The sequence below is a fragment of the Chionomys nivalis genome, chromosome 3, assembly GCF_950005125.1.
Source record: "Chionomys nivalis chromosome 3, mChiNiv1.1, whole genome shotgun sequence".
NCBI lineage: Eukaryota > Metazoa > Chordata > Mammalia > Rodentia > Cricetidae > Chionomys > Chionomys nivalis.
In genome coordinates, this window is record NC_080088.1 from 23,870,670 (window position 1) to 23,886,411 (window position 15,742).

At 34.9% G+C, this 15,742-nt stretch overlaps 1 protein-coding gene across 9 annotated transcripts in view; it reads left to right on the top strand.

Moving 5' to 3' along the window:
* Positions 1-15,742, top strand: part of Robo2 (roundabout guidance receptor 2) — a 522,758-nt gene that overhangs the window by 435,939 nt on the left and 71,077 nt on the right. For all 9 annotated transcript variants that reach the window (XM_057763633.1, XM_057763635.1, XM_057763628.1 and 6 more), the window contains exons 10-14: positions 1,586-1,667; positions 2,209-2,371; positions 4,527-4,693; positions 7,762-7,883; positions 13,477-13,708. In XM_057763633.1, coding sequence (XP_057619616.1) covers positions 1,586-1,667; positions 2,209-2,371; positions 4,527-4,693; positions 7,762-7,883; positions 13,477-13,708 — 766 coding nt within the window. The remainder of the gene's footprint in view (positions 1-1,585; positions 1,668-2,208; positions 2,372-4,526; positions 4,694-7,761; positions 7,884-13,476; positions 13,709-15,742) is intronic.

Consider the following 15,742-nt stretch of genomic DNA (forward strand, 5'->3'; position numbering starts at 1 on the left):
TGAATCTGTATCTTTTGAGAAGTTGCATATTCCAATACTCATTAAAACCTACCTACCACAGCTAATGTCAGGCTCGTATCTCCACACTATGACAAGGGGATGCAGTTAAGATACATTACCTACCTACTCTTCTTTTTACACAGAATAACAAGTGCTACATTTTAGTTCAACAGCTATAATAAAATGCAAATTCTTTTACACGTTCACAGTCCATATTCAAATGAACATCCCATTAAAATCCAACTTCAGCTCATTATATTTAGCTTGTGAGTGATGCTTCTTAAATGCAAAGATTCCTAATGACTATAATGCACTTGCAGCCACATTTGAAAGAATGGCTTATTCTACGATGGCTACTCCCATCATCCCTGCAAGATAGAAGACAATTTTACAGAAATCATATAGAAAAGAGTGACAAGCTAGAGCAATTTCAAATGACAGTTAAAAACATAATGACCTTAAAATCAATTAAAATGATAACGTGACAGTAACTTCATATACTAATGATTTATCTGAGAACCAATGACTCTTTGAGTTTTAGATTAATTTTAAACCTGAAGGTGTGATGTTCTGTAATCTACTACATATCATAAACAGACTCATGCTCATCATGGAACTTAAATTCTGCATCTTTAGCCTGCTTTAAACTGTCCTTTGTCTTTTGCTCACATCTATTTTCCCTACTCCACCAACCCATTGACAGTAAATGTTGGTACCGCAAGCCCCCAGACCCCAACTACCAGAAGGATCATTGAGTTTTATGTTTTATTGATCTTCAGGAATTCTTTTGATAAGATTTTCTTTTCTCTCTTTTTCTTATTTTTACTTTTGTAAAAGAAAGTTTTTGAACATGCTTTCAATAATTCCCTAAAAGTCCTTGGCCATTCTTCAATAAGAAACAAAGACATTTTAAATCATCAGTGAATTTGGATGTTTTACTCAGTATTTGATTCTGTTTTCTGATTATATTTATTTCAAAATGGCAAGGTTCCATGAAAATTTTCCCTTTAGTTTTTTGTTTTGAGATTATACCACTTTGTTATTGGATACTACATTTACGGCATTTCCTTATAAGTAGAGAATGCATTCCTTAAATGAAAGAAGATATTATATTACTACAAAAGATATTTGGCTTCTTAGAGGTATGGATGTCTCATTATCTATTTAGTACTAGATACTTTTATCTATTAAAATATATTTTCTCTGAAAAAGAAAAGCCAAAATTGCATTCACAAAGCATTGCATTCATCTAGAATTCTTCATGAATTCTAAGTTGGCTTATTAATATCTGGCACTGATACAAAAAAATCCCAAAGAACATGAAGTTAAAAGGCACATATTACAGTGGAGGCAGGGAAACTTAATGAACTTTATCAGAAAAATTATATTTAGTTTCATAAATTTCATTTTGAAAAATATTTAACCTATGTTGTTACAAAAGGTTGTTTTAATGCCAAACACATGCATGCGTGTGTGCGCACACACACACACAATTCTTGTACATACACGTGTTTGAGTCTCATGCCTGATCAAGACTGAGTGATTATAAGTTGATCACAATTGAATTCTTTCTTTCCATGTCTAGATTTCTGATACTGGCACTTATACTTGTGTGGCTACAAGTTCAAGTGGGGAGACTTCTTGGAGTGCCGTGCTGGATGTAACAGGTGAGTTCCAAATGAGAGTCAGATTTAAATCACAATGTAATGCTAGATCAAGATTTTATATGCATTAGATGTAAATCTAACTTGTCACATTCAATGTCTTTTTTTTTATTGATTGATTTTATTGAGCTATACATTTTTCTCTGCTCCCCCTTTTCTCTCCCTTCCCCTTCAACCCTCTCCCATGGTCCCCATGCTCCCAATTTACTCAGAAGATCTTGTCTTTTTCTACTTCCCACAACGTCAATTTTGTATTCGAACATTAGGTGGAACATAGCATGGCATCTGAGGAACTCCATGCATTTGTAACTCATGACCTTGTTGCTTGATTTCTTCTGAAATGCAAGTGATTACACTGATTATGCATGAAAAGGAAGACTATATTTATTAGCATGTTGGAAAACCAGCTAATAGCTTATAACTGTCTGATTTATGAAGATGAATTGCACACTGTCAAGTCAATTTCTTTAATGTTTCCTTCTCTCGAGCATTATAGTCTGCTTACAAAATCAGGAACGAAATTTACTCTGTCTGTCCTCTACAGAATCTGGAGCAACAATCAGTAAAAATTATGATATAAATGACCTGCCGGGGCCACCATCCAAACCACAGGTCACTGATGTTACTAAGAACAGTGTTACTTTATCCTGGCAACCAGGTACACCTGGAGTTCTTCCAGCGAGTTCATATATCATTGAGGCTTTCAGGTATGAGGCAATTCCTGTTTCATTTCTCCACTGGACTTCTGTCTTAGTTACTGTATCTCCAGTTTCACTTGAGCAACTCTGATACCTTATGTTAAGGACAAGTTCTTGAAGAATTTCCACTTATTTTTTTATTTTATTCAAAATCAGATATGAGATTCTCATTTATTGGTGGATAACAAGATTAAAAATAAAATTCATTTCGGCCCCAAGACCTCTAATCATTTGCTTTACCGGATAAAACTGTGTTCTGCGAGAGTGCCAGCTATCCTGATGTTTACCTTAATAGACCTGGAAGGAGGTGGGAGGTCCTTGGACTCCCCACAGGGCAGGAAACCCTGACTGCTCTTAGGGCTGATGAGAGAGGGGGAGTTGATTGGGGGAGGGGGAGGGATATGGGAGGCGGTGGTGGGGAAGAGACAGAAATCTTTAATAAATAAATAAATTAATAAAAAAAACAAATGCAAAAAAAATAAAATTCATTGCTTATTTCTGTTTCTAATTTCTATTTCTAATGTAAAGAGGTATTTTGTAACTTAATTGCTCTATTTTTTTTACCTGACCACTGTGTATACATGCAACAACACATCCCCTTTTGCCTATACTCTATATTTTCTCATCTTTTATCTTTTACTCTCCCAGATACTTTCTATTATTTTAAGTTTCTTTGTATATGTATATATATAAATATATTTATATTTGTATACACATCACACACATTAGAGGATAGGTACCATATTTGAGAGAGAAATTGCATGTATTTTTCTCAGTTTAAGCCACTTTGCTTAATAATATACTTTTCAGATCCATTCATTTTTCTGATGATTTCAGAATTTCATTTTTCTTTAAAGCTAAGTTAAACCCTATGTATCACTATAGGACACTAGATGTAAACAGAACACACCATAACTAGACATATGTACTTATTAAAGTTATGTGACATGTATTGTCACACTAGGTTTTGGAATATTAGTAATTAGATCACAAATGTAGAATAATTCCAATATTTTTTATATCGTGTTCTTGAATAAATCTTTTGGTTATTTCTGCAAGAAATCTAAAAACCAAAGTTAAGATATCAATTCCATGTGCTTCTAGTTTTTGAATGAAAAGACATTTCCGTGTATTATGTGAAAGAGTTGTCCTGGCTACAGGAATTGTTGATAAATCACTGCATTATATTATTTATTTTAAACTTGATAAAGTAAAAATGGAAAAAAAAAATGTACGTGCTGTATTTTTACATTCTGTTTCACTATGCTTTTGTTTGATGTTACACAGTCTGAAAGAAAGCCACAGTCCTTTCTCAGCATCAGAACAAATGATTCCTTTTCGTATTAAGCTTTTCTGTTCAGTTTTAAAGTTAATGACACATACATATTTTCAAATTGTAATTTTCATTATTTTTTGTTTGATGCTTATGGATGTTTTTTGATGCTAAAAAGGACATAAAAATCACATTTTCTTATTAAATTTATCGAAATCGCGCTTGACCTTAGGCATAGTGTTTGAAAATGGCATCCATTGGAGCTAGTTGTAAATGGGTCCATACACAGAATCTGATACTTCGTCATTTAGAGACGAGAGATCACAATACTGTGTAATGTACATTTTATTAAAGGTGTAACCAAGGGAAAAATATTCATTACATGCTTCCTTTCTTCTTTTACAGATATGTAGTTTTAGAAGGTTCTATTATAAAATTGCATGTGGAATTGATGCAAAAGAAAACAGACCTTGTAACAGGAAAATGTATTGACATATATTACTCTGTAGCCCATTTATTCTTTCTGCAGGTTAATCCTTTGCAAGGTATATACATATGCATTTATGAGGACCATATTTATTGTATAACCTTGAAGTTGTGATTTTAGCCTTTGTTCCTTTTACAGGTATTCATTTAGCGGGCTGCTGTGCATTTAGCTAAGGGCTGTCACATCTTCTGGACTGAGTTTAATTTTGTTGTGCATGGCACTCTGTTAGGTGGGCTTGGCTTTGTGGTTGAATAAAATATATCCGTCCAAATGTTTCATTACTTCAAGTGTTGTGTATGTGTGTGTGTTTAATTTTCAGCCATTGACCTTTGTCACTGATACTCAGCTCCATTTTGATATAGTTTTATGAATAGTCTTTAAATCCATTTCTGTTCCATTTTCAGCCAGTCGGTGAGCAATAGCTGGCAAACGGTGGCAAACCATGTTAAGACAACTCTCTATACTGTGAGAGGACTGAGGCCTAATACAATCTACTTGTTCATGGTCAGAGCAATCAACCCTCAAGGTCTCAGTGACCCAAGTCCTATGTCGGATCCAGTACGCACGCAAGGTAATTTCAGTAACTGTTTCAAATAATGGCTTTGGGATGGTACATCAACTTAAAACAATGGAAATTGCATGAGCAAAGACATTTGTACACACTAATTGTGCAGGATTCTCTGGGGGATTTTCTTTGCAAGGAAATGTTTCCATATCACTTTGCTGTGAGGTATCCTTTCAGAACTCTCAGGGTCTACATAAGTGAAACAAACAAATAGTTGAAGCTATGTGCAGTCCCTGAATGAAGAAGAAAGAGTTTCTTCTTTTCTATTCCACAATAGAAAAAGTAATAAACCCTTTAACAACAGATGCCTAAACAAGAGTGCCAGAATTTCTTTTCCTGGTTCTGGTTAATGCTTTTTGTTTGTTTGTTTTTGTTGTTTTGATTTTTTAGGAAAATGGCTTTCCCAGTGGGTTTTGAGTAGGAATATCAATGACTGTGAATCTGTACAATATATATTATCAGGCTTCTAGTCCAAAGAAAGGAGGCACTCAGGGCCCCGAGTTAGGTTAGCATGTTTAGTGGGGTATGGTGCCAATGTTTAACAGCTACCTCGTATTGTTATTCTGATAAGTAATTTCAAGGAGATATTTATTTCAGAAAAGAATAATCCTTTCCTCTTGGCACAGGTGATTTTCCTAACAAACATACGACCACATCTCCTAGAATATTAAAATGATTAATTTCAAAATGGAAGTTTTCTTCTCCTCCCTTTTTGTAATCTGTCCTTTGCTGCTGAGAAGTCACTAAAGTGCGGGTATAATACGGAATACTGCATTATCCTTTCCCGTCTTACTAGTAAGAGAATAAGTTAGTACAATAGAAAATGGGGCCTCTATTGTTTGTTACAGCCTACTCCCCACAGGGTTCTTGAGAGGGTTAATTATTTCTTATTTGTAAGAGCTTTTGAACAAGATATAATTCAAAGTAGTATTTTTATGCTATGAAAAGCACCATGCAGCCATAAAATATTATTATAATTACAATGTAGTTCAGGGGTAGTGACTAGCATGCCATTATCACAGAGAAGGGTGCGGCAAAGGAATGAAGTCAAATAAAGTCACCACGTGATGGTAACGTGGCTGACATGATGACAGTTGAGGGAGGAGGGGATGATACTTTGCTTTTGTTCTCTCCACCATAGTGTGCTTAATTTTCCATGATGATGAAGGGTATGTAGGTAAAGAACCTGTCTCCAGAGAGAGAAAAAGCACAACAAAGACTTTGAAGACCTGAAAGTCGTTACATTTTACCTCATCCCTATGCAACCGCTTTTAATGTGTCTGGGTTGAATGAGTAAATTAAATGACTATGAAATGGAAGAGATGTGCGAATTTTTTAATTCAAGAAATTTTAGAATGTCTATGAGCTCTACCTATGTGGCTAGCGGTCATTGTGTGTGCAGCTGCAGTTTTTAGGTAGAGAAAGAAGACTGTGGAGCCTCTGGTGTGGTGTGACAGAGGGCAGCACACCTTCATGATCTTCAGTAGCTGTGCCAGTCACTAAATCTTGACTCAGAATAAAACTCTCCGTGAAAATGTCAACAAAGTTAATTAAGGTTTTTTTTTTTTTTTTTTTTTTTTTTTTTTGTGATCTGGCATGTTGCAGCCGAGAAACATCAAAGAGCTGTAGACCTATATTCTCTTAACAGACACTTATTAGGAAAAGCCATGTTTTGTGACTGAATGTCAGATTTATTTTTGATGTTACACATTCAGCTGTTTGGCAATCGGTAAAGCATTCTTTTTCAAAGCACATGTTGGTTTTTGAGGTCTGAGTTTTCAAAGGCTTTAATGACCATGTACTTTGAAAATTGTTTACTTCATTAAACCTCTTAAATACTTTTAGGTAAATGTCACAGTAGACCATACATATATCAACAAAGGTTAATAGTGTTCATATAAAGGAACATATTGTTCTAAATCAATTCATGTTTTACTTTGTTGTTTCCGCTGAAGATGAAAAAGTGGAAATTAAAGAAATTGACATTATGTGGTTCCTAATTATTTATGTCTCAGCTTAAGTTAGCACACTCAAGTTATGCTTCAAAACTTTTGCAAGAGCTTTGCATTACAATCTGAGTAAAAGGTAGAAGAAATTAAGAAAATAAAATCATTTAGAATTGGAAACCCTCCTTAAAATCAAATAGCTTTAGGAAAAACTTTACCTTGACATTGAAGTGTGTTGGTTAAGGAGTTCTATTTGCATATGAGTAGTGTTTAATGCTTGAGATCAAATTGATGGGTTTGAATGTGTGTAATTTTTAATTATTAAGGCATTAGGATGTATATTTTATCACTGTATGAAGTAAGAGAATAGTTTTTAAGCAAACTAAGTATGAAAAAAGGTAATGAAAGTTGACCATGTGTCATTTCAGGAGCATTATTTATTTATGCTTTCCCTCTTGCTCCTACAAAGCAGCTATATGACCTGTATTAAGATGAAGGAATTCTGGCCCAAACTGATTATTTTGGGAACTTTCTACCACTATTATAAGTTTGTCAATATTGTGAAAGATTCAAATTTGCTTTGTTCTTTTTTTCAGTCTGTGCTCCTTTTGTTCTCTCAAGCTTTTTTATCAAACTCTGACTCAAATGGATACAGGTCAAGGAGTTGGAACACACAACCTCCTGATCAGGCTAAGAGAATTAAAAATAACTCTAATATTCAGTTTCAGATATATCTTAAATATAACTTGAAAAATACTTCAGTGCTTTATCATCTCTACAGAAATGGTCATTCTGGGCAAGTTATTAGGACATAGACTCCAGTCTAACTTCTAATCTTGGGATTTTCCAAAATATTACAATCATGTGGGAATGCAGAGTTACAAAGACTCTTTTATAAAAATTTTGATAAAGATAAAGATAATAAATATTGCATACCATCATGGGATACACATATACATACATCCACTCATATTTATATACATGTGTTTATATTTGTATACCAAACTGATTTATGTCACGAGGCATTTTTTTCCATCTGGCAGTTAGTCTTAAATTGGATTATGTCAAATGCACTAGAATTTAATAATGAATTTTGTAATTAGGAGTGGTTTTATCCTCTCACTACAGATATCAGTCCCCCAGCACAAGGAGTGGACCACAGACAAGTGCAGAAAGAATTAGGAGACGTCATTGTTCGTCTACATACCCCAGTTGTCCTGACACCTACAACCATTCAAGTCACGTGGACGGTAAGTTTTCAGAAATTATATTAGTCTCTATATACAGCAACACAATTTATTTGAAATTTTCTTTTAAGGAAAAAGTTAAATAAACCCAAAACTAAATTTAAAACACTCATCATTTCAAATCAAAGTGTAATCAATGGAAACAAAGAAAATATTTAATAGATAAAATTGTATGAAGAGTTATAATTAAAAGTAAGTTGTAATAAAAATAAGATCTTCTCTATCCTTACTTCTATAAACTTCACTGAACTTCAGTTAACACGCTAAAGTTGTAGAGTATAGTGAATATTTTTGGCATGATGAGTGTTCTGATATCATCACCAAAATCAAAGTTAGGAATGCTAAAATCATCACAAAATAAAACCCTATTACCATTGTGATCATTCCCTTCTACATTCATCCTTACCCCTCTTCACCCAGTAAATGCAACATTGCTATAGATTTATATATCCTGGAGTGTTGCTTTGTAGGGGATCACAGAAATCATTCTGTATCTTGCTTCATTCATCCAGCACATTGTTGTTGAGTTGCACTCATATTATAATAGGTATTATTTCTTTATTCCTTGCATTGTAATGATATAAAATATATTACATCTAACTTTTCCATATGACATTATCATATTAATATTTTGTTTTATGCACATTCCGTATTCTCTTTTTATAACTTACTTGGTAAACCTATGAAATGTTTCATTTTTTTGGTTACTGTGACTAATGTTTCTATAACTCTTTGTAGATCATTTTTAATGCAGACATATTCTTTGGTATATTCCCATGGATTTTGACCAATGTGTTAACTTGACACTTAACATTCTGTTGAACTTGCTAAATATTTCCTAGTGTTCGTATATTCTTGCTAGTAAATTCATGGAATGCTGGTTTCTTCCAATGTTTTTCCAGTTTTCTCCCCTTCATCAACCCTTAACGTGCTCTTGTTTTAGGTTGTAACCACTCTAGTGGGTAGGCAGTGATGCATCACTATGAGTCCAACTTTCTTTTCTTTAATTACTAGTAACAATATACTTAACTATATCTGTAGTCATTGTTTTGGAAATAGCTGAAAAAGTTTTAAAAACTAATCCGGTATTTTTACCTCTTGACATCCAGATCATTGTAGAGAAACAACTCTATCACACTTTATACCAACTTTCTCAACCAATCAGGTTGAGATAAAACATACTTACTTTTATCAATTACTTGGTAAATTATTTGAGATATAAAACACAGTAAAAAAAAACAATTCTTTGGGTTTCCTCTCAATATTAATTACTTTTAACAAGTCTGGCTCCAAGGCAGTTTTTTAGTACAAAGCCTGTTCTAGACCTCAATACCATTAAAGAGTCACAAATTTAGTTGAAAAAGGTAACAATGATAAGTGCCATAAAATGTTATACACGTGAAAAAACGTTTCAGTCACATAGGTGTGCTAGTTTATTAGGTTCCAAAAAATATCATTGCGTTAGTTTAATATACATTTAGAATGGGAACTATTGAGGCATTGTATCTTAGAACAGGAGCCATTAAAATAATATTTAAATACTATTTAGTTAAGTAGCAATTTTTATAAAAGAACAACAATATAGACAGTTTGTATAGGTTACATAAATTACTGAACTCACAGTATTTTAGTGTCAGGTGTTCTAGGGTGTGAAGATAAGAATATTTTAGTTCCTGTTTAGTGTTCAGGCCACCCAAAGTGGCTCACAATGACCTTTAGGTGCCAATCAAAAAAATTGTACATGACTTTTTATTTTCCTGGAAAAATCCATTCACCTTCAAGATATATCAAAGATTAATGTTGTCAAATAATTGGTAGTGGCAATTTGCTAAAACTGAACAGAGATATAGTGACAGTAGATAAAAATGATTTTAAATACTATTCAGCAGATGAAGTAGCAAAAAAAAATACTTGTTTTGAAAAAATGATGACTTTAGGGCAGTGTTCTTGTGGTTCAAAAAGAAGAATTAGAGGCCCTCGTTTAGCACCATGACCCTTGGCTTGCAATGAGTGCTTCTTCAAAGGCTATTGCCAGAGAAACTGGCTCACCAAAGAAAATTCTTTGGGGTTTCTTGTTCGGATGGAGATTTTGTTCTCTTACTATTTTTCTATTTATTAGTGAAACTGTATAAGTGAACAAAGCTTTTGGCAATTCAGTAAAAATGTGGATTTGAAAGTGCCCTTTTTCTTCTTCTTCTTTTTTTTTTTGCATGTCTTTTTTATTTTTAATTTTGGGGCAGAGATGACCTATAAATGCTCTGTAAATCTCCACAGACTACAGGGTACATTTACTTACATTCATCATTTACTATTTCATGCCCTCATGACATGTGTGATCCGAAGAAAGTCAGCATTCTTGAACACAGAAAGTTAAACAGGTGAAGGTAGAAGCCAAATCAGTCGACACAACTGGAGACTGGTGTTCTCTGTGTCTTCTGCTTCCTCCTGGAGGCAAACACCTTAGTAACGCATCATAAGTACTACCTTTTTAAATTTAGGGACTGAAACCCCCAAGAATTTGTACTAGACGTTGATTGGAATAAATTCTAACAGAATGCCCGTCTTCTAACCTGTTTATTCATAAAATTATTAGCAAGCACAAAACATACCTTAGAAAACGTTGCCTGTCAAGATGAGCAAGAGTGATGGCTAAGAGCCTATCTCCACTCCAGGCTCATTGGCTTTAAGGTCAACTTACAGGATTTCCCTTTTTGCTTTCACCTGTAATAACGTTTTCCCTCCCTCTAAGCAGTGCCTCCCAACTGCACAAAATTAAGTTAAACTCTTGTTATTAAGTAGCGCATTACTATCCACTGGGTGATGGCAGTGCTCACTGGAGTGAGAGAACAATGCCGTGTAGTAAACATTAGCTTCATAAAGTACCTAAAACACTTAATTAATGAAATCCAAACATGGATAAAACCAATTTGCCCTGATTTACAGACTCCCTTCATCTCCAAACAGCTGCTTAATGTTCTTCTTAAAAACACAGCTTGCTTCTTTCCGTATTAACAAGCTATTATTGTGAGTTATGTCTTTCTTTCAGTATATAAATTCACTTAAAGGGAATTCAGAGAAGTTTATAAAATGAAAGCTTAATGTTGTTTTAACATACACAGCAAGGAATTTTTTTTTTTTAAAACTCTGGCAGTTTTGATGAAAGTCAATTTTCCCTGGTTCTCATGAATTTAAATTTTGTTCCTTGGTTGCCTAATTTTATGTTAGAGAAAGTTCTGCTTTCAAAAATTATGTCAGGTTGTTACAAACACAAATTGGTAGCATAGCTGAGCATTTTAAAGTCGTGCATGAGGCTTCAGATTAGACCGGAGCTTAATTTTTCTTGATACAGCCTCGTAAAAGTGTGACTCTAATTCCAGAGAATCTTTGGGATTTAAAAGTCTGTCAACTAAAAGAAGGGATTTCTAGTTTTTGAGACTTGTCTATCAGCTGAAGATGTACTTGTAAGGAAAAAAATGTATTTTCTAGCTAGGGCATTCTAAAGAGAAAAATATACCTTTGTTTTATTGTTTTAGTTGAAGTTTTGCATTTTAATAATTAATAAAAACAATATCGTGATCTATTTATTCATCAGTTTGTTGCTTTCTCACAAAATAAGTCATACTCAACTAAACAATAAAGATTAGAAGTTTATTTTACGAAAAATCCTTTTGTTTATAGCATGCTGATAATTGAATTTTTAAGCCCTAGTAAAAAAACTCATATTCTTTTTTATTTCCTTGAGCTGTATTGAAATTAGGTCATTTCATTTCTTGTTCACTAATCTTTACACTTTCACAATGAAATGGCTGGTTTTGTGCTTCTGAGCATACGGCTACTGCATGGGGTAGACTACATATAGCCGTAGTCTTTGCTAGTGATTGAGGAAGCAGTTACAATTGCTTATGTTCAAATCTTGCCTTTATAAAGCAAGGCAAACCAGTAACATGGCTTGATATCCTTTCCTGTTATTATTGTTAAAACCAAAAAAGATATTTCTTTCTGTAACTGAAACAATCACAAAACCTTTAAGAAAAGGAACAGTTGAGATGACCTGTACAAATCCTGTACTATCCCACAATCCCACCCCAAACCATGGGATTATTGGCAATTGCTAGCAGAGAGAGAGAGTTTTCTATATAGGTAGTCATTGATTAGTTGACCTCTCTCCAGTAGAAGATGATATCCATGAATATTTGGGCAGCACAAATTTGTCTTGAAGGATTTAAAAAAGAAGGAAAGAAAACTTTATAGTGTTGAATAGGGAGGGAAGGGATATAAATGCAGGAAGTGTTGGGGGAGGTATGAATATGATTAAAACACTTTGCATGGCATTCTCAAAGAACTAATAAAAATTTGAAAGGTTTCTCTTTCAAAGAAAAAGGAAAAGAACAACCTCTGTGATTTTCCGAGAGAGGGAATGAGGGGGAATCGTATGCAGCACTGATATTCTTCTGGTACCATTCTTAGCACTCCTTATCTGTCAAAGGGCTGGATATTGCCAAATGGGCTGTGCTGGCTGGCTAGAAATCCCCATGGTCTCCCCTCCCCAAAGCTTGCTTTTGTTGTAGTTGTCTTAACATGTGTTCTAGACTCTAGCTCAGACTTTCAACTTGCGAAACTGACTATTTTCCAACCGATCTGTTACCCAGTTGCCATAAAGTAAAAAGATTTTACTAGTCAAATACAAAATCTAAGACTATAAGTAAAAAATATAGCTGCTGTTTAATATAGGGAGAGACATGAAAGTTGTCAAAACCTGTTGACTGGGACTACTAGAGGAAGAAGCAGCTGCTGAAATGATGGAATTTGAATTACATACTGTTAACAGGGAAGAGCAAGCAAGTACTTTAAACATGATGGACTCACAGTCTTAATCTCTCATGCAGCTTATCCAGATGCAGGAATGTAAGAATTCTTATCCTTTGCTTTATCTCTGGAGTGACTTCCACTCTCATTCAGGTTATCTGCCCTCTACCTCAGCTTCCTCTCTCCTCAAGGCTTTTCTAATTCCCAGTGCTCACATTCAGAGCCTTTCCTTATGCTTACTTGTTATGGTAACTTTAATATTATTTGACTAATTATTAACTAATGCCCTCCTTCTACACGGACTATGAGAGGAATAAGGATCATTCCTTTATTGCCCATTTTCACTCTCAGAAATCAGCAAAGTTCTTGGCACCTAACAGTAAGAACAACAGAAAAGATTCTAAATGAGAAGGAATTAATGAGATGATGTGAGAAAATTACATATTTCGTATGAAAACCAAGATAATGCGAATTGTTGAATGTATGAAAATGGAAACCAAATGAGAAACCAAAGATGATCAGTTGGGACCTTAGTAGATCATGTGTGACCATTTTAGATAGGATGACATATTTTCAGACAAGGAGACAATTGGCCTACTCATCATTTAAAAAAAATGTCTTAAAATAACAATGTGTACTTGTGATTTAAGGACTTTATAAGAAGCAGGGAAATGAATGAGATGTCCCTGGCATCATTCAGATGGTCATGGCAAGGGCAGAGATGGGCAAATTTGTCAGTGCCGTCTTCCCAATTTCTATCAGTTATCCTTTACTCTTTTGTTGTTTTTAGGTGGATCGGCAACCCCAGTTTATTCAGGGCTACAGAGTGATGTATCGTCAGACTTCTGGCCTACAAGCTTCCACTGCATGGCAGAATCTCGATGCCAAAGTCCCAACCGAGAGGAGTGCTGTCCTGGTGAATCTGAAAAAGGGGGTGACCTATGAAATTAAAGTCAGGCCATATTTTAATGAGTTCCAAGGAATGGACAGTGACTCAAAAACAATCCGTACGACTGAGGAAGGTCAGTAAAGCTTCCAATGTAAACTACACCTTTGCTTACGTCATTTTCATTTGTAGTTTTCACTTACATTAATTGGAAGACCAGAAAACAAGCATCGAAGAGTCAAACCAGGGAATGTAATTTTTTTTTTTTTTTTTTTTTTTTTTTGGTTTTTCGAGACAGGGTTTCTCTGTGGCTTTGGAGCCTGTCCTGGAACTAGCTCTGTAGACCAGGCTGGTCTCGAACTCACAGAGATCCGCCTGCCTCTGCCTCCCGAGTGCTGGGATTAAAGGCGTGCGCCACCATCGCCCGGCAATTTTTTTTTATTTTATATATATATATATATACATATGTATATGAAGAAGATAGAAACACAGGTGAAAGATGTGTGTGGGTGTGCGTGAGGGGTGTGTGTGAGGTGTATGTGAAGAGTGTGATTGTGTATGTATGTGTGTAAGATGTGTGGGGGAGGTGTATGAGTCTGTATGTGTGTGTGTGTGTCTATGTATATCTGACAAAAAGGCCAAAGGAAATTAAAAAGAAAAAAAAGTTAAAATCTATACTTTTCTTACACCTTTGTCCTAAGCTTTCTGTTTTAGGCCATTTTAACTGGCAATAATATATTTTTGTATTTTAATGAGGATCTAGCTCATTTAGCTTCAGAAGACATTCAAATATACAAAATAAACTCATTCATGCTGACCATTCTTTAGGGATATAGCCAAGCCTGACATCTACCAGTCCTTTTCCTTTGTAGGAACTAGCAGCTAAAGCCATGCTTTCTCCTTTGAAAGGCCATTTGCACACTTGCTATAGACATCTTGGAAGAGTTTCATCTCCACCCCTTATATTTGGAATATCTTTTACCTACAGATACTTAAAAGTCAACCCATCGTGACCTGAGATGAATGTAGATTTTAGCCAGTCTTTTTTTCTTTCAGTAAATGAAAGACTTTTAGTAGACGATGCCCTCAGAGTGAAAAGGTGAGACCACAAGTACTCAGGCCCCAAGTCAGCTTGTGGATGGACTGTGTGGGTCTCTTTCTATAAAAGTCTAATGCTCATCCAAAGAGCTTTTAAGTCACACACTTCCTATGATATAATACAAAATAAAAATATTAACTTCACATGACTTGTAGTGAGATCCGTCAACATGGACAAAAGTGAATATACTTGAAACCATAGTACTTTTAGGAAATAAAGAACAAAAATACTAATATTATTAATAATTTTATCCTGTATTAAACTTGACCTATGCTGAAAACTTCTCACACCAGTGAATGGGGCAAATAATTATAACTTAGGATAACTTTAAGCCTTGTTCCAAAATTAGCTTCACTGCAGTGGACTTTTCCTGTGGATTAGATATTTGTCAGCATTTGGACTACATTTATCTCCGTTTTCCGTGGCCAGGTAGATGTAACAAATGGTCTCAGCTGGACTAAGTCTGGAGCAATGAGCAGCAATTCACATTCTCTCAAATCTGCAGAAGGAAGCTGAGTAGCAGAATAATTGAGCTGTCAGGGAGTAGGCATGGAGTTCTCGTCCAGCTAACAACAAAAAGACAGGAGAGCTGACTTCCAGGTGATAGTTTTTAGTGCAGTCTAGCTACTTGTAAGTGCAAGGGTGGTAGGCAAGTGGTCAGATTTATGTCACTTTGCCACATTTTGGGTAATACTGTCACACAGAGAGACAGTAAGGAGCAAACTGTACTAGCAGCTGTCTCTCTGTATTTTATATCTCAATGCAAATATGTCACTCCAATGATATGTGCCATGACGAATTGACCAAACATGGGACACCTTCTTAGCTGACCTGTGAAATATATTTATTTCAGGATATTTCTAAGGGGGTGTAAATTGTGGTCCTATGAGGCATGAAGAGTTTTGCAGAAATTCTTTAATGCTCCACAATTCTTTGTTTTAAATCTCTAGACAGATTTTTAGTGTTATCCAAATGTTCCGATGTTTCTCTTTTTTTCATTGAGTTAAATTGAAAGGTTCACTGAGAATGGCTGAGTTCTGCACAATTAGTGCTTCCTAGCTCTGGGAATCC